At 40.4% G+C, this 23,873-nt stretch overlaps 2 protein-coding genes across 3 annotated transcripts in view; one reads left to right on the top strand and one right to left on the bottom strand.

The window, feature by feature from the left end:
* Positions 1-7,396, bottom strand: part of si:dkey-190l8.2 — a 21,805-nt gene extending 14,409 nt beyond the window's left edge. The window contains exons 1-2 of one of the 2 annotated variants that reach the window (XM_061715994.1): positions 7,059-7,396; positions 1,587-1,684 (exon numbers count right to left, since the gene is read on the bottom strand). In XM_061715994.1, coding sequence (XP_061571978.1) covers positions 1,587-1,684; positions 7,059-7,298 — 338 coding nt within the window. In that variant the 5' untranslated portion in view covers positions 7,299-7,396. The remainder of the gene's footprint in view (positions 1-1,586; positions 1,685-7,058) is intronic. The other variant, XM_061715996.1, reaches the window with a different exon arrangement.
* On the top strand, positions 7,297-20,260 carry LOC133425093 (required for drug-induced death protein 1-like). The gene is made up of 4 exons (XM_061715773.1): positions 7,297-7,306; positions 7,402-7,505; positions 13,205-13,654; positions 19,960-20,260. The coding sequence occupies exons 1-4, from the start codon at positions 7,297-7,299 to the stop codon at positions 20,101-20,103; spliced, it is 708 nt and encodes a 235-aa protein (XP_061571757.1). The 3' UTR covers positions 20,104-20,260.
* The last annotated feature ends 3,613 nt before the right edge of the window (positions 20,261-23,873 follow it).

Below are 23,873 nucleotides of genomic sequence, written 5' to 3'. Positions count from 1 at the left end.
CTCATCAAGTCTGCGGAGCCAGAGTGCAGAGGGGCCTCAATCGAGATCCGGACAGCGGCAGCCACCCAGGGCATTCATGGATGACCTCACAGTCACCACTGAATCAGTCCCAGGCTGCCGATGGATTTTAAAGGGTCTCGAGAAGCTAGTGGAGTGGGCCCGGATGCGTTTTAAACCAGCCAAATCTAGATCAATGGTGCTGAAGCGCGGGAGGGTGGAGGACAAATTCCGGTTTACCATCTCCGGCGAAGCCATCCCTACCATCTCAGAGAAGCCAGTCAAGAGCTTGGGCAAGGCTTTTGACAGCTCTCTGAGACAAAACATTAATTCAGTCCACTTGCGCTGAGTTGGATGGCTGGCTGAAAACTGTGGACAAGACAGGCCTTCCTGGGAAGTTCAAAGCCTGGATCTACCAGCATGGCATTCTCCCCAGGATCCTGTGGCCCCTCCTTGTCTACGCCTTCCCAATCTCAGCGGTTGAGACTCTGGAGAGGAAGGTCAGCAAACACCTCCGAAGATGGCTTGGGTTACCAAAGAGCCTGAGCAGCATCGCTCTCTATGGGCGCAACAACAAACTGCAGCTGCCCTTTAGATCCTTGGAGGAGGAGTTCAAGGTGACAAGAGCCAGAGAGGTGGTGCAGTACAGGGATTCAAGGGACCCAAGGGTGGTCAATGCTGGGATCCAAGTGAGGACTGGCAGGAAGTGGAGAGCAGAGGATGCTGTCCAAGAGGCAGTGGTCACACGGGGCCGAGCTGGACTAGGGTCCTTTCCAACTCCTCAATTCAACACCAAGGGGAAGGAGAGGCGGTGCCTTTTCCAGGAGGAGGTGAGAGCAGTAAAGGAGACGAGATCCTGCAAGGCAGTGGGGATGAAACAACAGGGAGGCTGGACAAGATGGGAGAATGCGACAGAGAGGAAGGTGACCTGGACTGAACTCTGGAGATCCGAGCCCCAACGCATCAAATTCCTCATCCAGGCAGTCTACGATATGCTCCCAAGCCCATCAAACCTGCACACATGGGGCTTAGCAGAGACACCAGCATGCCCCTTGTGTTCCAAGCGAGGAACCCTAGAACACATCCTCAGCTGCTGCACTGTCTGTTTGAATGGTTGTGTTAAAAAAATAAATCAGACGTTACTCAACAGTTACTCAGTACTTGAGTAGTTTTTTCACCAAGTACTTTTTTACTTTTACTCAAATAATTATTTGGATGACTACTTTTTACTTCTACTTGAGTCATATTATTCTGAAGTAACAGTACTTTTACTTGAGTACAATCTTTGGCTACTCTACCCAGCTCTGGTGATGATCCAAACACAGCAGATCTACATCAGGATGGTGATCAATAAAAGGTTGTGTTTGTTAACGATCCCCCACCGTGAGGTGGTTCCTGACATGAGTGTGTGTGTGTGTGTGTGTGTGTGTGTGTGTGTGTGTGTGTGTGTGTGTGTGTGTGTGTGTGTGTGTGTGTGTGTGTGTGTGTGTGTGTGTGTGTGTGTGTGTGTGTGTGTGTGTGTGTGTGTGTGTGTGTGTGTGTGTGTGTGTGTGTGTGTGTGTGTGTGTGTGTGTGTGTGTGTGTCGTACCGGTCTGATATGGCTCCTCCCACCAGAGATCCCAGCAGCAGGCCCATCATGTAGACGGTCTGACCGTAGGACAACCAGTCTCTCCAGCTGCACACTGACTGGGACACAAACACACACTCAGTATTGATCACATTGATCAACGACAGCTGGACAGGAACTATTTATCTGATCTTGCTCCATGAAACTCCTACAAACAGATAAAGGTAACGAGAACGTCCCCGGACTTCAGCCTCCCCCCTGGAGACCGCTCCACGTTGGAGTCCCAGACTGGAACAGGACCGAGCTTGTAACCTAAACCTGTGGAGGACGTCGTCACGGAGGTGGGGTTGACCTACTGGTAAGCCCCGCCCACTGAGACACAGAGGAGCCAATGGCTGGTGAGTATCAGAGTTATTACCGTTAACGAAAAAGAACTAAATAACGAAAACTAAAATTGAAAAAACAATTTCGTTAACTGAACTAAATAAAAACGAAAATTAAAAGACAAAAACGATAACTAACTGAAACTATATTGCGTGTTTAGAAAACTAACTAAAACAAACTGAAATTATAGATATAATTTCCTCCGTTATCGTCCCTGTCAATAAAAGCCTCTTGGTATGATCAATTTATTCCACTCTGGCCGTTTATCTCCAACTGGCAGCTACGGCACCTTAACGCCTCACGGTCCGTGACGTCAAAACTAAAACAAAAACTAATGAAAACTAAACTAAAACTAAGCATTTTTGAAAATATAAAAACTAATAAAAACTAGCAAACCCACACTAAAAACGAATTAAAACTAACTGAATTGAAGGAGAAAAAGTCAAAACGAAATAAAACTAAACTAAAATGAAAAATTCAAAACTATTATAACCCTGGCGAGTATTAGGCCCCGTTTACACGGAGCAAAAACGGTGGCGTTTTCATGCATTTTGGCCGTTCGTTTACACGAAAACGAAGCTCAAAGTCACCAAAAACCATCATTTCTGAAAACTCCGGCCAAAGTGGAGATTTTCAAAAACTCTGTTTTCACGTTTGCTTGTAACAGAGGGAAACGGAGATTTAGGCTTCAGAACGTCACATTATGAGACAGAAACGTCACCAGCATCATTTGTGCGACCTGTGTTTACAATTTGTTTGGCCACCGTCAATATTTTCTTGTATTTTACCTGTTTTATATTCTAAAGTCACACTTAAAAGTAGGCATGCCCCGATACTGGTATCGGGGCCGATACTGCCCTCATATACTCGTACTCGCAAAAATCCTCCGATACCACGCACCGATACTTGTAGTTACTGGTTAGTGCCACTAGGGGGAGATGTTGATAATGGATAACGATCCGTTTCCGTTTTTTATTATCAAAACAAAAGATGGGAAACGGATTACTTTGGATTATTTCTCTATTTTTATTTCGTCATTTCAAAACAAAAAACGGATGGCCGCGAAGTACACGGACCGTTTTATGTTGTTTCACACGGACGGCTTCAGGTGAAGCACCGCACATGTGCAGTTGATGTACCTGCGATGAGACTAAAGCGCGGAGGAAAGACCGGCCAGCTGAGTTTTGTTTAAAATTGAATTTCTGTCGCAAATAAAACCTGTCTTCTAATTCATTGCATTTTTAGCCTAGTTATTTTTGTGGTAGAAGTATCGGATCGGTACTCGGTATCGGCTAGTACACAAATTAAAATACTCATACTCGTACTCGGTGTGAAAAAAATGGTATTGGGACATCCCTACTTAAAAGTAACTCCACTTCTCTGTCACTCCAAACGAAAGACTCTCGTTCCGTCTTGGAAGTAACTGCAGTCAAGGCTGATTTATGGTTCCGCGTTACACCAACGCAGAGCCTACGGCGTAGGGTACGCGGCGACGCGCACTGTACGTAGGCTATGCCATCGATTTAAAGCGGAACCATATTATTCAGGCTTCACACGTGTCATTTGTTGACGTTTTTTTCCAGGATTCTGATTGGCTAGCATGACTTTCTCTTCTCGTTACACTGCCCCCTGCAGGTTTGGATGCTCATAGCACCTTAACAGCGTATTTATGCGGGTTCGTGTAAATGAGGGTATTTTTCAAAACGTAGAGGGGGAAATATCCGTTTTTGTAAATGCCCGGCTATGTGTAAACGTGGCCTCAGTTCCTCAGGGACCAGAACTCGGACATCTGCAGCTTTCAGCTCCGCAGGAACCCCTGAAGGTCCTGAAGGTCCTGAAGTCATGACGTTAAATCAAACGACTGCAGTACTCGTACTTCCAGGTATCACAGAGGATGAGGTTTATTTTATTCCATGTCTTAAATCAAATCAAATCAAACTTTATTTATAAAGCATCTTTCATACATAAAATGCAACACAAAGTGCTTTAGATAAAACAAATACAAACATAAAACGTATTAATGCCCTGCCCCAGGCAGGATTATGGAGGATTTTTTGTGCCAAAATTAAATAAATAAATACATCATTAATTAATTAAAATGGGAATGAAATATATCATTAATTAATTAAATGCGTCATTTATGAATTAAAATTAGAATGAAATATGTCATTAATGAATTAAAATGCAATTCATTTTAAGTAAAAAAATATATTTATTATTTCAGCATTTAATTAATTAATGACACATTTAATTAATTAATGATATATTTCATTCCCATTTTAATTAATTAATGATGTATTTATTTATTTAATTTTGGCACAAAAAATCCTCCATACAGGATAAGATACACTAAAAGAGTTTAAAAAGTATAACATAACATAAAATCCTAAAAGTATGTCTAGAAAGCAATACATTAAAAACTAAGAGAATAGAATGTATAGAATAGACCATAAATAGACCATAAATAACGACTAAAACATTTAAATATAACATTAAGATAAAACAATGAAAATAAAATATGATAAACCAGGATAAACTAAAGATTAATATAAAATAGAGCAGTAAGATCAATAAAAATAGGGGTGAGCATAAAACATTTAAAAGAGTTAAATGAGTCAGTTAAAAGGCTGATTAAAGAGATGGGTCTTGAGCCTCTTTTTAAAAACATCGACAGTCTCTGCGGCCTTGATCCTTAAATCCTTAAATCCTGATCCTTAAATCCTTAAAGCCAAAATGTCTGTTTTGGATCAAACCGTTACAATTGTTCTGAGATAAATTAAAATCAAACATTTAATCTAATTTTAGGTCGCTAATAGTCGATCTGAAGTTCTGTCTTCCCAAATTAAACTAATTAAAGTAAATTAATTTAATCTTCCCCATAGCCATGACGAAAGGACGAACCTTCCGTAAACCTGCAGTTTTTCCCTCAGCGAGACGTTTAAGTCCCACCTGAAGGATCTTCTATTAATCAGTTGTTATTGTATAACTGTAAACACAAATAGCTTATCTCAGTTTGCGACTAACTGAGGGGGCGGGGCTTACTGACAGGTAAATGGAGCTAGGACTTTTACAAAAAGGAGTTTTTACAAACATCTAGACACCACACGACCCTCCGGCGACCCAGAGATCACATGGTAATACTGTCAATCAATATTTGTATTGATTATTCTATTACTTAATACATATAGAATAACTACAAATGCAAATCAGAAAAACATTATTGATTTCACTAGTTATTATACACTGCAAAAACTCAAAATCTTAACAAGAATATTTGTCTTATTTCTAGTTAAAATGTCTAATTTTTAGTAAAAAAAAATCTCATTACATTTAAGACAAAAAGACTCAAAAACAACCATTGAAACAGGTGAATTCAAGTAAATTTTCACTTAAAATAAGTGGAAAAATCTGCCAGTGGAACAAGATTTTTTTGCTTGTAATGAGAAGATAAATCTTGTCCCACTGGCAGATTTTTCTATTTATTTCAAGTGAAAATTTACTTGAAACAGGTGAAAATGGTTAAATAGCAAGTTATTTTTCAGGTGATGACTCTTGTTTTAAGTGTAATGAGATTTTTTGACTAAAAATGAGACATTTAAACCAGAAATAAGACAAATATTCCTGGTAAGATTTTGAGTTTTTGCAGTGAGCGAGACTCGACTGAATTGACACCACTGCTGTCAATGAGTAAAAGTTCAGTTACAGGCGTCCAGACTGAGTACGTGTGCAGTTTTCTGTCTTCAGTGATTATTTGTTCAGTTAAACAACTTTGGAAACTTTCCAAGTAAATCATTACCTGCATGACTTAACTGGTTTGTGCTAAAAAAACAAACAGAAAGTGTCACATTTGAGAGGATATAGATATAATATTACCAGAGGTGGGTAGTAACGAGTTACATTTACTCCATTACATTTACTTGAGTAAGTTTTGGGAAATGTTGTACTTTTAGAGTAGTTTTGAATCACTATACTTTTTACTTTTACTTGAGTAGATTTGTGAAGAAGAAACTGTTTCTCTTACTCCGCTACATTAGGCTACGTTGAGCTGTTACTTTTCTTTTATCCCTTTTATCCGTGTACGCGTCAATCTCATGACATCACTGGGTGATTCTTTGGGAAAAATGTTTGTTTTTGCATGTTTTGTCACATTTACACAGACTCAAACACACACAGAGTTTCTATGAGTTCATGTTGTTCTAGTTCTGCCTGGTTAAAAAAGAAAAGTACAAAGGCTTGAAATTTTGTACTACTTGTGCTTAATTTTTTTTTTTATTCTGTTATCATTTTATTTATTTTATTATGTATTAAAGTACTTGAATTTACTTTAAGATTATTTTAATTTAAACTATTTTTAATTAATTTTAATTAATTTTATTATTTTATTGATTTAATTTGCCAGAAGATGATTATTTTGTACTTTTGTCTGTTTGAATGGTTGTGTTAAAAAATAAATCAGACGTTACACGTTTTTATTCTGTTATCGTTTTATTTATTTTATTATGTATTAAAGTACTTGAATTTACTTTAAGATTATTTAAATTTAAGCTATTTTTTATTATTTAATTTATTTTATTATTTTATTGATTTAATTTGCTTGAAGATGATTATTTTGTACTTTTGTCTGTTTGAATGGTTGTGTTAAAAAATAAATCAGACGTTACACGTTTTTATTCTGTTATCGTTTTATTTATTTTATTATGTATTAAAGTACTTGAATTTACTTTAAGATTATTTTAATTTAAGCTATTTTTTATTAATTTTAATTTATTTTATTATTTTATTGATTCAATTTGCCAGAAGATGATTATTTTGTACTTTTGTCTGTTTGAATGGTTGTGTTAAAAAAATAAATCAGACGTTACTCAACAGTTACTCAGTACTTGAGTAGTTTTTTCACCAAGTACTTTTTTATTTTTACTCAGGTAATTATTTGGATGGCTACTTTTTACTTCTACTTGACTCATATTATTCTGAAGTAACAGTACTTTTACAGTACAATTTTTGGCTACTCTACCCACCTCTGTATATATGTAATATATTACACAGAAGTCCAGGTTCCAGCAGTCAATATGGCCATAAAAACATGTGTATGATCTTCTCCACACTCACGTTTGGGGCCAGTCTGTCTCTCCACCAATCAGCAGCGCTCACCGAAACTTCCCTGCCCTCTGATTGGTTGTCGGCCGGCGAGGCCCCGCCCCCAGAGACCGGCACGGCGGTGGTGCCGTTGCCATGGGGACACGTTCCGGCCGCCAGCTCGTTAGTGAAAATGTCCAGAAAGAAGAGGAACGGGTTGAAGAAGAAGATGACGGAGAGCCGCCAGAAGACGGAGAACTGCAGCGGGGACATGGCGGAGGGTCGGGGGGGTTTGAGGAGCCGCTCAGGAGCCGCTCATGTCCCTCGGGGCTCCGCTCCGCTGTCCCGCTGCTGCTGTCACCGCCACTCACATCAGGCCGGCCGGTCAGGCCGCTCAGGCTGGCCCCGCCCACCGCCCCGTACCCGGGGAAACAGCGACCCCCGCTGGTCAGCGGGGGCACTGCACCGGGGGAACAGACGGTAGTGCTGGATTCACACTGATTCACATTCATTACTCAGGTAGAAGATACTAGATACTAGAGTTTAAAAATACTCCTGTAGAAGTTGAAGTATCAACTCAAGTTTTTTACTCAAGTAAAAGTATAAAAGTACTGGTTTCAAAAGTACTTAAAGTATAAAAGTAAAAGAAATGTAAGGGGGAAAAAAGCCTTTTTTTCTTTTTTTCTTCTTTTTTTCTCTTTTCCTTTTTTTCTTTTTTCTCTTTTTCTTTTTTCTTTTTTTCCTTTTTTATTTTTTTTTCCTTTTTCCTTTCCTTTCTAATCTCGACATTTCAACTTTTTTCTCAACATTTCAACTTTTTTCTCAAAATTTTTCTCGAAATTTTGACTTTTTTCTCGACATTTCGACTTTTTTCTCGAAACACCAATACCACGAGCGAACAGAGGTGTGGAAAGTATTCACATTCATTGCTCAGGTATAGATACTAGAGTTTAAAAATACTCCTGTAGAAGTTGAAGTATCAACTCAAGTTTTTTACTCAAGTAAAAGTATAAAAGTACTGGTTTCAAAACTACTTAAAGTATAAAAGTAAAAGTAATGTAAGGGGGAAAAAGCCATTGAAAATGAATGCATCTTAGTATAATGTAAATATATTAAAGAAGCATATATGTGTACTATTGAGCATTAACATGTGTTTCAGAGAGCAGGAGATATGATGACGAGTTGCCTATAAGTATTGTAATGGTGCAAAAAGTCAAACTTCAGAGGCATGTTATCATTTATCCTAACCTTTATTGGAATGTACATCCAAGTTTAGTTGCAGGAATCTGAGGGAACGGATGTAAGAACAAAACTGGACAAGAACATCTGAAACAACCACAACCAAATTCACTCTATCCGGATGGAGCAATTTAACTGGATAGTTTTTATTAAAGGCCGAAATGAAATAGAGTAACGAGGCTGTTTTTAAAATGTAAGGAGTAAAAAGTACAGATTATTGCATGAAAATGTAAGGAGTAAAAGTAAAAAGTCGCCTGAAAAATAATTACTCCAGTGAAGTATAGATAACCAAAATTTCTACTCAAGTAAGGTAACAAAGTATTTGTACTTTGTAACTTGACACCTCTGCTTTCTACCACTAGCCCTCACTCACTACCACAGGGGTCGGCAACCCAAAATGTTGAAAGAGCCATATTGGACCAAAAACACAAAAAAAACAATATATTTGGAGCCGCAAAAAATGAAGTCTTGTATAAGCCTTAGAATGAAGACAACACATGCTGAATGTAACTATATTAGTTATAACTGGCTGGGGAAAGATTTTTTTTTTCATTATGCACTTCGATAAAAAAGTCGAAATGTCGAGAAAAAAGTTGAAATGTCGAGAAAAAAATCAAAATTTTGAGAAAAAAGTAAAAATGTCGAGAAAAAAGTTGAAATGTCGAGAAAAAAATCAAAATTTTGAGAAAAAAGTAAAAATGTCGAGAAAAAAGTTGAAATGTCGAGAAAAAAATCAAAATTTTGAGAAAAAAGTCGAAATGTCAAGAAAAAAGTAAAAATGTCGAGAAAAAAGTTGAAATGTTGAGAAAAAATCTAAATGTCGAGAAAAAAGTCAAAATTTAGAGTCGAAATGATGAGAAAAAAGTCAGAATTTTGTGAAAAAAGTCGAAATGTCGAGAAAAAAGTCGAAATGTCGAGATTAAAAAAGGAAAAAGGAAGGAAAAAAGAGAAATAAAGGAAAAAAAGAAGAAAAAAAGGAAAAAAGAAGAAAAAAAGAAAAAAGGAAAAAAAAAAAAAAAGGTCAAACATTTTTGAAAAAGCTCCAGGAGCCACTATGGCGGCGCTAAAGAGCCACATGCGGCTCTAGAGCCGCGGGTTGCCAACCCTTGCACTACCACTAGCCCTCACCCACTACCACTAGCCCTAAAAATAGGTAGGGCCCTTGTAATGTTCCCTAGGGATTGGGACACCACTTGCTACGTCACTGCGTGGTTTACGTTTGGGTACGTAAGCGACTGCGTAGTTACGTTTGCACAAACGTCACACCATATCAGGAAGCCCAGAGATAAAAGCTGTTTTAATTTCAGCTGTAGCGCTGTTAATATGCCACTTTATTAAGTTTTAATATTTTTTCAGGCGGAAAAGTAACCGTTAAGATCCCCAACCTGGGCTCAGTTTATCCAAATAACGCCTGTTAAGAAATTTGATCCGACGTTTTCGGGATGAGAACAGCCTGCCGGCTCGGGAGCTGATTTATGGTTCCGCGTTAAATCGACGCAGATCCTAGGGCGTAGGGTACGGCGTAGGGTACGGCGTACGGTGTGCGTCGCCACGTAACCTACGCCGTAGACTCTGCGTTGGTGTAACGCGGAACCATAAATCAGCCTTTATTCTGGCGAGATCTTCGCGAGATCTTCGCGAACAACGGGCAAACGAGTGATTATGTACATCCAAATATTATAAAAGTAAAATATATATTTTTCGCTAGAAATGTAATCAAAACGCATTTTTAAGCAGAAACTAAATCAAAATATTGATTTTATTCACTAAAAATAAAAATGTCTGCAATGTTTTTTTTTTTTTTATTCAGTCTGCAAATGATGATGTAAAGCATTCTGGGAAAATTTCTATAGCCCTCGGTCAGCTAGTCAGCATCGGAAATCCCTCGCTCTGAAGGGCTAGATTCATACACAATAGCCCTCGTTATGTCCACTACCCCTACATGCATAAAGGAATTGGGACACCACTACCCTCACGGGAACGCACAAAGCTTAGGGGTAGGGGCTGAAAAGCCCCACCTACAAATTTGCTGGCCACCCCACTGGCCTCAATAAAAAAAACAAAAAAACACTTGCCGGTCACATACGGTGTGTCCGAAATGCCGTACTAAACAGTATATACTCAAAAAGTATACTTAAGTTCGGCACACTTTTGAGTAAATATCAGTAGTATGCATTAATTGGGACGTACTACTCAGAGCGCACACGTCACTTCCTGCTGTTGGGAGGGGGAGTTGTTACCATGGTAACAACTCCTGTCACAGCAGCAGTAGCAGCACCGCTCCGCTCTTTCCTGTTTATCCTGGCCCAAACAAGATTACATTATGTAATATTATTATATATGAATATTATAATATTAATATTATATAATAATATTATTATAATTAATATTATACTTATGACATATTCATATCACACTAAGGCTGCGTCCGAAAATTGCATACTTCCACGCTAATAAGTATGCAAAATGAGTGTGCGAGATTTTTTTATTGCGTCCGAAACATTAGTACGTACTCAATAGTATGTACTATCCATACTCATTTATTACGGTGCGTCCGAAATGCCATACTAAAAAGTATATACTAAAAAGTATACTTAAGTTCGGCACACTTTGAGTAAATATCAGTAGTGTGCATTAATTCGGACGTACTATTAAGAGCGCACACGTCACTTCCTGTTGGAATTATTGTAAATAAATAGTAAGTTATCATGCTGGCTATTAACAGAATTCATGATAATTTGCTTACGCCTGTGACACACGGATAAAACAATGCTGTGTTAAGTGATTAAAAAGTGCTGCACAAGAAGTTTCCTGATTATCAGCATAAAGCAGAAATCTGCAGAGAAGAGGAAACTTCTTGTTGCTAACAAACAAGAACAAGAACAATCTATACCTGTCCACTGACTGCGACCACTCCCTTTCCCCCTCCCTTTAGGGTCGCAGTCAGCTATGTAACCTAGGGCATGCCCAGAGTGAATAAAAGCAAAGTGTTTGAACCTAACACTTCCTGCCGTTGGGAGGAAGTGACGTGTCACACCAGCAGCAGTAGCAGCTGTTACCATGGTAACAGCAGCAGTAGCAGCTCTTTCCCGTTTATTCTGGCCGAAACAAGATGACATTATATAATATTATTATATACGAATATTATAATATTAATATTATATAATAATATTTGTATCCTTAATATTATACTTATGACATATACGTATGACTTAGCAACCAAACACTGCTGCATTGCATTGTGGGAAGTTTCTGCTCGGCTAGTGTCCATCAATCCACACTAATACATTTCTCAGAGTGAATATGGATAGAGCTACTATAGAGCCATGTAAGTTGAGTTGTGGCTCTCCAATTAGCTCACTGGCCCACCTCCCAATCTCATTAAGAGTTTTAATTTTCAGGGGTTCACTGATTTTCTGAGCGATGTTTATGACCTCCTGAAGGACTCTGTTGTCCGCTGCATCTCATCATGGTACCCATGATACCCATGCAGAACCACAGATCTGCCTCTGAAATCTGAATAAGGTGGTTTTAATAAAGATTGATGTCTGTATAGTAGGGATGGGCTAAAAAAATGTATCACGATAATTTCTGGCATTTATCCTGATAACGATAAAAATGAGGATAAAAAAAATACCAACGTTTGTTAGACAAAAACGTCATCAACAGGAATTTATCCTTTTTTCTTTCTGGCTCATTTCTTTCTTTGTTTCTTTCTTTGTTTCTTTCTTTCTTTGTTTCTTTCTTTGTTTCTTTCTTTCTTTGTTTCTTTGTTTCTTTCTTTCTTTCTTTCTTTCTTTCTTTCTCATTTCCTTCCTTCCTTCTTTTTTCCCTTCCTTCTTTTTTCCCTTCCTTCCTTCCTTCCTTCTTTCCTTGTTTTCTTCCTTCCTTCCTTCCTTCCTTCTTTCCTTGTTTTCTTCCTTCCTTCCTTCCTTCCTTCTTTCCTTGCTTTCTTCCTTCCCCCCCTTCCTTCCTTACTTCCTTCTTCCCTTCCTCTTTTCTCCCTTCCTTCCTTCCTTCCTTCCTTCCTTCCTTCCTTCCTTCCTTCCTTCCTTCTTTCCTTGTTTTCTTTCTTCCTTCCTTCTTTCCTTCCTTCCTTCCTTCCTTCCTTCCTTCCTTCCTTCCTTCCTTCCTTATTTCCTTGTTTTCTTCCTTCCTTCTTTCCTTGTTTTCTTCCTTCCTTCCTTCCTTCCTTCTTTCCTTGTTTTCTTCCTTCCGCCCTTCCTTCCTTCCTTCCTTCCTTCTTCCCTTCCTCTTGTCTCCCTTCCTTCCTTCCTTCCTTCTTTCCTTGTTTTCTTTCTTCCTTCCTTCCTTCCTTCCTTCCTTCCTTCCTTCCTTCCTTCCTTCCTTCCTTCCTTCCTTCCTTGTTTTCTTCCTTCCTTCTTTCCTTGTTTTCTTCCTTCCTTCCTTCCTTCCTTTCTTCCTTCCTTCCTTGTTTCCTTCCTTCCTTCTTTCCTTCCTTCCTTCCTTCCTTCCTTGTTTTCTTCCTTCCTTGTTTTCTTCCTTCCTTCTTTCCTTGTTTTCTTCCTTCCTTCCTTCCTTCCTTCCTTCCTTCCTTCCTTCCTTCCTTCCTTCCTTCCTTGTTTCCTTCCTTCCTTCCTTCCTTCCTTCCTTCCTTCCTTCCTTCCTTCACATGTGTGGATTTAACACAGAACCATAAATCAGCTTTACACAAAAACATCATCAACAGGAATTTATAGTTTTTACCGCAAGATGAGAAATTCTTATTGTGAGGAATTTTTTTGACGGTTTATCGTGAACGGTAAAATATCGCACTACTATGTATAGCATTTCCAAAGTCAAACAGACACGATTATTTGCCAGGATTTGGGCTTCAAAATTTTAAATAAAGCTCAGTCAAATAAAAAAAATAAAAAATCGCCCCCAACAGCTCTAACTTTTCCTTTATGGTGTTTTTGTGGTTTTTAAATGTTGACCAGGTGAGGTTTCAGTGTTTATTTAGTAAAACAAACAGCAGGGGTTCGACGTGCTCCTCGGACGCCTCGGCGAACATTCCTCCACGGCCTCCTCTAATCCTGCACCAGATCCCGGCGCTCCTGTCGTCCCTGCAGAGCTGCAGGCCACTCATAAAGTCTGGCTCCTCCTCGCTCCAAAGGTCGCCCTGCCGGAGAACCCGCAGAAGTCCAGGGGAGAAGGAGCGAGGGATGGGAGCGCAGGAAGAGACGGAGGACGGGGCCTCCTCAGCCGGGACCAAGAGGGAGAAGAGGGAGAAGACCTCCAAGGACGTGCACTTCTGCATCCTGCCGGACAAATACGAGCCGTTGATCGAGGAGGACGGTGAGGAGAAGGAGCTGATAGAAGAGGAGAGGATCCGGAGGAAGGAGGACAAGAGGCAGAAGAGGAGGAAGAAATATAAGAGATACAGGAAGGTAAGAGGACGCGGTCCGTCACGCAGAACATCTTATCAGAACGGGCTGATAAAGTGTTGTTTGTGAGCGCTGCAGCTTTAGTCTTTGACCCCAGAGATCAGCGCACTGCTGACGGCAGACGCCGATAAACACCAGAAAGCTCTGTAGCAGTAGTAGCTCCCTCTGAACATGAGAGGGCAACGGAGACTAATGAGTCCGGACGGTCCTGCGGTTCGTCTACAGACCACTAGGGTCCGGATCCAGACCTGTAGTTCCTCTACCCACAAATAGGATCTAGGACAGGGGTCGGCAATGTTGAAAGAGCCGTATTTACGGTGGCCGAGACTCGCCATTGCGGAAAATTAAAGAAACGCTGCAAATAAAAAAAACACTTTGTTTTTATTTTCAGCGTTTATTTTATTAGCAAACGCCGCTGCAAATAAAAAAAAACAACCCAAATAAAAAAGCCACAGCGGAAGTGAATTACCGGGGACTATTTTTGCTGATGCACCGGTGTTTTTTACGTGAGAGGAGAAAAAGACGACGAAGAGGACGTAAGTGAAAAGGAAGAAATAAGAAGAGCGAGGAATAAGAAGAACAACGAACGAGAAAATAAGTGAAAAGGTTAGTGTTCAACGTCGCTACGTGTAATTTTTAATGTGCAACACCGGTGCATCAGCAAAAATAGTCCCCGGTAATTCACTTCCGTTGTGGCTTTTTTATTTGCATCGTTTTTTTATTTTATTTGCAGCGTTTATTTTATTTGCAGCGGCATTTGTTTCTGGCGGGTCTCGGCCACCGTACGTATTGGACCAAAAACGCAAAAAACAAATATGTCTGGAACCGCAAAAAATGAAAAGTCTTGTATCAGCCATAGAATGAAGGCAACACATGCTGCATGTTTCTATATTAGTTATAACTGGGGGAGGATTTTTTTCTTCATTATGCACTTCGAGAAAAAAGTGGAAATCTTGAGAAAAAAGTCGAAATGTCGAGAAAAAAGTCGAGATGTCGAGATTAATGTTGAAGTAAAATCTTGAGAAAAAAGTCGAAATGTTGAGAAAAAAGTCAAAATTTCGAGAAAAAAGTCAAAATTTCGAGAAAAAAGTCAAAATGTCGAGATTAATGTTGAAGTAAAATCTTGAGAAAAAAGTCGAAATATTGAGAAAAAAGTCGAAATGTCGAGATTAATGTTGAAGTAGAATCTTGAGAAAAAAGTCGAAATATTGAGAAAAAAGTCGAAATTTCGAGAAAAAAGTCGAAATGTCGAGATTAATGTTGAAGTAGAATCTTGAGAAAAAAGTCGAAATATTGAGAAAAAAGTTGAAATGTCGAGATTAATGTTGAAGTAGAATCTTGAGAAAAAAGTCGAAATATTGAGAAAAAAGTCGAAATGTTGAAAAAAAAGTCGAAATGCGAGAAATAGTCGAAATGTCGAGATTAAAAAGGAAAGGAAAAAAGAAAAAAGAGGGAAAAAAAGAAGAAAAAAAGAAGGAAGAAGGGAAAAAAAAGAAGAAAAAAAGGAAAAAAAAAGATCAAACATGTTTGAAAAAGCTCCAGGAGCCACTAGGGCGGCGCTAAAGAGCCACATGCGGCTCTAGAGCCGCGGGTTGCCGACCCCTGATCTAGGACCACTAGGAAAAAATATATATATATATTCTAGCACTGGCGTGACAGAACTTGTGTCCACACTGCAAAAACTCAAAATCTTACCAGGAATATTTGCTTATTTCTAGTTAAAATGTCTCATTTTAAGTCAAAAAAATCTCATTACACTTAAAACAAGAGTCATTACCAGAAAAATAACTTACTGTATTTGACAATTTTCATCTGTTTCAAGTCAATTTTCACTTGAAATAAGTAAAAAAAGATTTATCTTCTCATTACAAGCAAAAAAATCTTGTTCCACTGGCAGATTTTATCTACTTATTTTAAGTGAAAATCTACTTGAAACAGGTGAAAATTGTTGTTTTTTCCAGTGATGAGTCTTGTTTTAAGTGGAATGAGATTTTTTTTGACTGAAAATGATACATTTTAACTAGAAATAAGACAAATATTCTTGTTAAGATTTTGAGTTTTTGCAGTGCAACTGGACTCTCAGCAGTCTGACCAGCATTGATCCAGCTGTACCCTATTTTTGTGCTTGTGTTGTTCTCTCCTTTTGTAAGTCGCTTTGGATAAAAGTGTCTGTTAAATGACAGTAGTGGTAGGGTCTGGATCCAGACCTGCAGTTCCTCTACCGGTCACCAGGGTCCGGATCCAGACAGAGCACCAAACATCTAACCTCCAGGTTGAAGCCCCTTTCACATAGAACGCGCAAAGCGGCGGCCGCCGCCGACTTTCCCATTCATTGTGTTATTGTGCTACCACCGCGCAAGAGCGGTCTGCTCTGCCGCCGAGCTCGGCCTTCCTGCGCCCGAATTGAAAATGTTTTAATTTCACCGTGCGCCCTGTGACGACATCTCAGCGGTGTCCAATAGGAGAGAAGGTGGTGGAGAGTGAAAAAAAAAACTTGCAGGTTGTAGATCAGAGACGATCAACATGGAGGAAAGAATTATCTTGGCTGTGAGTCCAACCTAATCTCACAAAAATCCGTGAAATGCCCATGACCTCTCACCACTATTTTCCTTGGTATATACACGGAAAATGGTATAATTCCGTGTGAGCACCACGGATATTGTACCATGCAAAGTCAATGGGATCCGTTGTCGTGATATATACACGGATTATGACATTATTATTATTTATATATTATTCTTTGTTATAGTGGCTAAATTATGAGTTTTTGTTGCGCAAGGTACTGTTTGTTACTGTCAGTTTGTAAAAGCATGTTTTTAACGCTGTTTTAGCAGTGTTTTATTGAGGTTTTAATGGGAGCACCACGGATATAGTACTATGCGAAGTCAATGGGATCCGTCACCCGATTCAACTGCTGTCATACCATTGAATGAAGGACAAAACGATAACAATCATTCCATCGATATGGGCCAGTAGGGCCCTACTCTACCTACTAGTAGGCGCAGGAGGCTGTTAGCGCCCCTTTCTATGGCTAACCCCATGTTATTAATGCTCAATAGGCACAGAAGTTTTGTTATGGAGCTCACACCTCACCTCCCTTTTTTATGTATTTAGCTACAATTTTAAAACCTGAACAATAGAATTCAACGTAAAATGCCAGATCCTGTCCATTAAAAACAATACTTTTTGGAACATAGTGTAACGACCACAGATAGGATAAGGCCTTGCCCGCCTGGGCAACACATCAGCATTTGGCCGACTGGTTAGTGCAGTTGACTGTGGTCTGGGAGACTGTGGTTGGAGACACGCTCTGGGCACGACTTGTTCGCCACAGTATTTTCCTCATTGTGTTATGGTTTTCTTTTAATATCTTTAACATTTCTAAACACAAAAACACGAAAGTGTCCTTGATAATTCAGAAATACAATAGGTTCATGTTAAGGACATCCGTTATAATTAGTTCTCCTTCGATATGTTATTAATGCTCAGTAGGCACAGGAGGTTTGTTATGTATTGTTATAGGTTTGCCTATGAGGCCTATTTCGTGTCTATTTTTGCACAGTTCACTAACGCTTTGAGCTAGGAGGCTGAAATTCTAGACTATGTATCAGGAGGTGATTCTCGTCCACTGTGCCGAGTTTCAGATCTGTGTGACCTTCGAAAGTGTCAAAGGTCACCGCGTGTGTTGCTTTTCGGGCCTGCGAAGCCTATTTCGTGTCTTTTTTTGCATAGTTCACTAACGCTTTGAGCTAGGAGAGTGAAATTCTAGACTCTGTATCAGGAGGTGACTCTCATCCAATGTGCCGAGGTCCAGACCCGTGCGACCTTCGGAAGGGCGAAAAGTACAGATCCGATCAGCACCAAACTAACGTCTGTCTGTTCAAGGGAATGCCCCCAAACAACATATAAGAAATTCAGACTCCTAGCTTAAGGCGTTAGTGAACTATGCAAAAAAAGACACAAAATAGGCCCTGTTCCATTAGTCAGGAGGCTCTCAGACCTATACGTTTCTACACCCTCCTAACCAGCCAGGACGTTTTGGAGGAAACGTTTTGGAAATTAAAACCTCAAAAACACTGCTAAAACAGCATTAAAAACATGCTTTTACAAACTGACAGTAACAAACAGTACCTTGCGCGACAAAAACTCATAATTTAGCCAATATAACAAAGAATAATATATAAATAATAATAATGTCATAATCCGTGTATATATCACGACAACGGATCCCATTGACTTTGCATGGTACAATATCCGTGGTGGTCACACGGAATTATACCATTTTCCGTGTATATACCACGGAAAATAGTGGTGAGAGGTCGTGGGCATTTCACTGATTTTTTTTTTTTCTGAGATCAGGTTGTGTGAGTCTGTATGAGGAGCTGTGGGATACGAGACCGCAGGCCTGTCGTGACCTCAATAAACAGAAATAGGGACAAAATTGGAGAGAAATCTCCTAGAATTTGGACATACCAGGTGTGTTTAAAAGTGGTACGAGCCTGTATTCCCCCAAATCCTGTCTTCATGAGGATTTCATGGACCCTCCTTGCTGCTGCTGCTCGTCTCCTCCTCAGAAGAAGAACTAAAGCCAGGGCTTTTCTTTGAAGCAGGGACAGATGCATTTTGCAAACCGAGCTGTAGGCTACTGTACGTCCAAACGAGTGGGAAAAGGGCGCCAGACTGGAGACCGGATCGGTCGCCTAGCAACTTGCAACAAATATGTACGCGATGCGCGCAGGCGCGCCTTGCTCTGCTCCCACCCGGCGGTGTGCGCGGGGCAAACCGCGTTCTATGTGAAAGCACCTTGAGTCTCATGAGGAACCATGATTGGTTGTAGTTCCCTGATCGGCCACTAGAGGCTGCAGAAGTGTCCATCTCCATCAACCTCCAGGTTAACATGTCCAACTTTAGAGGAGAAATAAATGTAAAAATGTTTACAGTCTGGTTATAAAAAAACATTTTAAAGAAACCAGGCTGAACCCAGAAGGCAGACGGTCAGCTACCTCCACCTAGGGGCCACCGGTGGTACCGAACTCATAGGTCCTTCCACGTCAGCGTCAGCTTTAGCTAGGGTCGCCACCCGTCCCATAAAATACAGAATTGTCCTTTATTTGAGAAAAAAAGTTTGCGCCCCGTATTGAACTAATACGGGATGTGATTTGTCCCGTATTTTCATTAACGCCCCATACACACGTCTGTCACACACACATCAACACTAAATTTAACAATAATGAACAAAATAAAACACAGGAAACATTAAGGCCAGCAAAATCTTTGTGGCGGGACAACAGGACCTGCTGCGTCTGTGCCCAGATCTTTATATATTATTATTATTATTAATTATTATTATTATTATCATATGTGTGTTCCAGACAGCGGGGAGGACTCGGGCTTCACCTCCAGGTAGGAGTTGGGAATTGGGAATTAAAGTTGCGTTCCGTATTGAACCAATACGGACATATATTATCCTCTTATTTATTGATGTCATAATATACAGGTGAAGGTCGGAAAATTTGAATATATTGCAAAACGTCATTCGTAGTAAATTTAACTAAAGGTGAAACAAATATATTATTTCCCACTACATTCAAAGTGAAATATTTCAAGCCTTTATTTGTCATGATTTTGGTGATTATGGCTCAGTTTATGAAAACCCCAAATAAAAAATAAATTAGAGAATATTTTATGAAATCAAACAGTTCCATCATCAAAATTATAACAAATAAAGGTTTAACATATCTTGCTTTGCATGTAATAAGACTAGGTAATATATTAGTTTCACCTTTTAAGTTGAATTATTGAAATGAATTAACTTTTACACCATATTCTAGTTGAATTATTGAAATAAATTAACTTTTACACCATATTCTAGTTGAATTATTGAAATAAATTAACTTTTACACCATATTCTAGTCGAATTATTGAAATAAACTAACTTTTACACCATATTCTTCACCTGTAGTCTATGTTATACATCTGGGCTGATGTGGACATCCGTAGCATACGAGGATATTTCAGTTAATAGTATGGTTGTCTGTCTGTACAGTCATGCAAGTTAAATGCTATTAAAGCACTTTAAAATTTAAATCAAAGCATTTTGTTTTTTCATATAAAATAAACACATTTTTATGCAGTTTAGAAGTTTTGGGGCTTTTTTTTTGGCTCCTGCGCTGCTGAAATCAGGGCGTCCCTTATTTCTATTTCTGAAAGGTGGCAACCCTAGCTTTAGCGGCCGTCTGCCTCCACCTTTGACGCTGCATCCGTGGTTGGCAGGACAGTCATGCTCTCGTTCTTCTTCTGTGGTGCAGAACGTGTGGAAGGCGCTGCGCTACAGCTGTAGCTGCCTGCTGGCCGGCCTGCAGAACATGGTGTCCCCCTACGCCACGCCGCTCTCCGCCATGTCCACCGTGGTGACGGAGGTGCACCGATATGCAAGGCCTGATGGGACTTGAGCCGGGAGAAGACGGGGCTGCTGAGATTACGCCGATGATATGAGTGTTTACATTGAATTATGTAGCTGTTCAGCTTTCGTTGTCCTTTTTGTGTGTTTTAATACTAGAATATAAATATACCTGTAACTCTTTCTACAATGTTTTTACTTGATTTTACAAATAAATGTACAAGTAACAAGCTGTCTCATGCTTCCTTTCATTCCCTTCCTGATCTGACGTCTCTCAAAAACATAGTTCCCACAGGGAAACACGGTGGTGGGAGTGATGGATGGATGGATGGATGGGTGGGGGGATGGAAGGATGGATGGATGGATGGATGGATGATGGATGGATGATGGATGGATGGATGGATGGATGGATGGATGGATGGATGATGGATGATGGATGGACGGACGGACGATGGCTGGATGATGGATGGATGGATGGATGGATGATGGATGGACGGACGGACGGACGGACGGATGGATGGATGGATGGATGCGTGGATGGATGGATGGATGGATGGATGGATGGACGGACGAACGGATGGACGGACGGACGGACGGACGGTTGGACGGATGGACGGATGGACGGATGGATGGATGGATGGATGGATGGATGATGGACGGACGGACGGACGGACGGACGCTTGTTTTGCATCTTAAGTACTCTTTACCTTTTGTACCTTATTTACAATCTTTTGGTCGGACTCTGTCTCAAATATCATCTTTTTTATTTTTATTTTGTGGATACTCTGGGAAACCTGAATCCCCCCTTGGAGATTGATAGAGTGTGTCTCTCTTTCCCTCTCTCTGGGTTTAAAGGCCGGACATTTGGTTTGTTAGAAGAGGATTTGGGGATCAGGAGAGGTTTCTGCTCGACCGGAGGGCGTACGACGTTGGTCTGGAAGGATCCAGAGACAAAGTTTAGCTTAGACAGACGTCAGAACCACAAGAACCAGACTGGAAACCGGAGATCTCCCCCGGTGGGCCGGACGTACACCGGACAGTCTAGTCTAGTCCAGTCTAGAATACCAGTCTGGTCCTGGTGTCAGCTCTACTAGTCCTGTTTTCAGTTCTACTAGTCCTGATTTCAGTTTTATTTCATTTCAGTGAACCTGTAACCATGTGACCACACCCTTGGATCAGGAGCAATTATACCAAATTAGCCACACCTGTGGGTGCTTGGCTGCCCAGTATATAGGCCCATGCACCCACACACTCTCCCTCTTTCTTCCTCCTGGCGGCGGCGCTTGTGTGCACTCGGCCTAGATAGGGAGGTGGTGAACACCTTGCAGGCTGCACGGGCCCCCTCCACTCAGCGGCAGCACAGAAGAAAGTGGAAGGTGTTTAGGGACTGGTGCCGTGCTAAGCGGGAGGATCCCTTTACTTGCAAAATCTCCTGTCCTTCCTCCAACACCTTGGTGCCCTTGGTTGGGTGGAGTCGACCATCAGGGGCTACCTTGCAGCAATCTCTGTGCCTCATGAGAAGTGTGATGGCATGTCTCCGGGCGCACATCCCCTGGCTGTGCAATTTCTGAGAGAGGTGAGACAGAGTCTCCCATCTCGAAAGCAGCTACTACCTGCCTGGGACCAGGCTGTTCTCAAGGCGCTTTGTTCACCCCCCTTTAAGCCATTGTCTGGTCTTGACCTTCGGCTCCTCTCTTTAAAAAAAAATAAGACGTTTATATGCACCTAATGGTCGCAGAAATACGGTAAGTCAGTGGGTTTATACAGACTTGGATTACAGTATTCCATTAGGTGTGTTATTATGATTTTTTATTTATTTAACATGCGCAAATATAATTTTTACAACTGCATATCCTCAAAGCAGACAAAGTTTTGCGCCCCCCAGAGATCTCTGGCGCCCCTAAGGGGGGGCGCGGACCCCAGGTTGGGAGACACTGCCTTATAGGATTATAAGACACCAGAAACAGAAAATCATCAATATACAATATCACACTCACTTAATTGGGAGCTGCACAATGTACACCGGAAAAACAAAATGAATAAATCAAAATTAACAAATAAATAAATAAATAAATAAAATACTTAATATTTCTTATTTTTATTGTGCGTTTTGAGAAAAAAGTCGTAATGTCGTGAAAAAAGTTTATCAACATTTCAACTTTATTCACAAAATTTTTACTTTTTTCTCGACATTTCGACTTTTTTCTCGACATTTTTCTCAAAATTTCGGCTTTATTCTCGACATTTCGACTTTTTTCTCGACATTTCAACTTTTTTCTCGAAATTGTACTTCAACATTAATCTAGACTTTTTTCTCAACATTTTGACTTTTTTCTCGACATTTTTCACAAAATTTCGACTTTATTCTCGACATTTCAACTTTTTTCTCGAAATTGTACTTCAACATTAATCTCGACTTTTCAACTTTTTTCTCAACATTTCGACTTTTTTCTCAAAATTTCAACATTATTCTCGAAATTCTACTTCAACATTAATGCGACTTTTCGACTTTTTTCTCGAAGTGCATAATGAAAAAAGAATCTTCCTCCTCTAAAATATTATTTTTATTTTTCTCCTGGCTGGCCCTAATACTCTTCCGTACTAAACTGCCCTTACAAATAAAAATAAAAAAATAAAAAACAGCCAGGAATGATTTTGTTTTTGTAAGAGGACCAGTATCCTTAAATTTGTCACATGTCCATCTCAGACATTCATTTCTTTCTCCCCAACAAAAACCAGAATGGATATTTTCACATATATGTTACTTTTCTTCGTGTATATATGACGTTATACTTTCCTAACTTAAAGAGCTAAAAATAATCTGTTTTTTTTGGTACTGTATGTCCAGAAACGAGTGTGGATTGATAAAAATAAAGGAGTATTCTCTCTCACCTTGTCCGGGACGGCCATTCTTTTGGCCATTGTGTCTGCCAGACAAGTTAGTGAGTTGAGTGCTTTTTCTGTGGAGCCGGTTTGGGGAGGAAGACAGAATGGTCCATCTCCTGCCAAACCCAGCCTATCAGCCGAAGGTCTTGCCCAGAGGTTTTGTCTCCAGGCCTCTGGTACTGGAGTCTTTCTACCCTCCGCCTCATCTCTCGGCGGGAGCAGAGGAGCTGCACAACTTGTGCCCTGTAAGGGCCCTCTGGTATAATGTGGACCCCATTAAGGCGTTTTGCACATCTGATTCCCTGTTTGTGTCTTATGGCGAGGCTACACTGGGCAGGCCTGTGTCGAAGCAACGCCTCGCCCATTGGATAGTGGACTTGATTGCCCTGGCTTATGTGCAGTTTGGGGTGGACCCCCCCTCAGGACTTAGTGCCCATTCGACAAGGGCGATGGGCGCTATTTCGAGGGGTTCCATAGGAGGAGGTGTGTGAGGCAGCTGGATGGGGATCCTCCCTGACCTTTACCAAATTTTATAGGCTGAATCTGGCTTCATCCGCTGTGGCGTTTTCAGTTCTGGGGGTGGCTACTTGAGTTTGAGCTTTAATTCCCCTTTTTATACTTGAGCAGTTTTTTGCTCATGCTCCAGAATGTTTTATGTTACCATTTTGGTATGTTCTGCTTATTGTACTATACTGGAGAAACTTTCTTTTCACACCATGGTGTGCAAGAGACGGACCGGCAGCATTCACGTCAGGAGCTGGTGTTTCTGTTCGGGCAGCAATAAGCTCCCCGTGTTCATCTTCAGGCCCCGAGGCAGCAGACCAGTCTGTCTGGGATTAAAGGACAAAAACAATTTCCCTGCATACCTGAAGTCTGAATCCGTCGACCCGGTCCGGCCGCGGGTTTATTAAATCAACAAAACCACATACGAGAGTC

This window comes from Cololabis saira, chromosome 24, assembly GCF_033807715.1.
Source record: "Cololabis saira isolate AMF1-May2022 chromosome 24, fColSai1.1, whole genome shotgun sequence".
Classification (NCBI taxonomy): Eukaryota; Metazoa; Chordata; class Actinopteri; order Beloniformes; family Belonidae; genus Cololabis; species Cololabis saira.
Note: the sequence above shows the minus strand (reverse complement) of the source record. Positions and strands in the feature narration are given on the sequence as shown.

Bases quoted from the DNA above. Each gene is read 5' to 3' on its own strand.
- LOC133425093 (XM_061715773.1), top strand. The intron at 7,506-13,204 runs GTAGTGCTGGAT...AATGTTGACCAG, and splicing joins CTGCACCGGGGGAACAGACG to GTGAGGTTTCAGTGTTTATT. The intron at 13,655-19,959 runs GTAAGAGGACGC...TCTGTGGTGCAG, and splicing joins AATATAAGAGATACAGGAAG to AACGTGTGGAAGGCGCTGCG.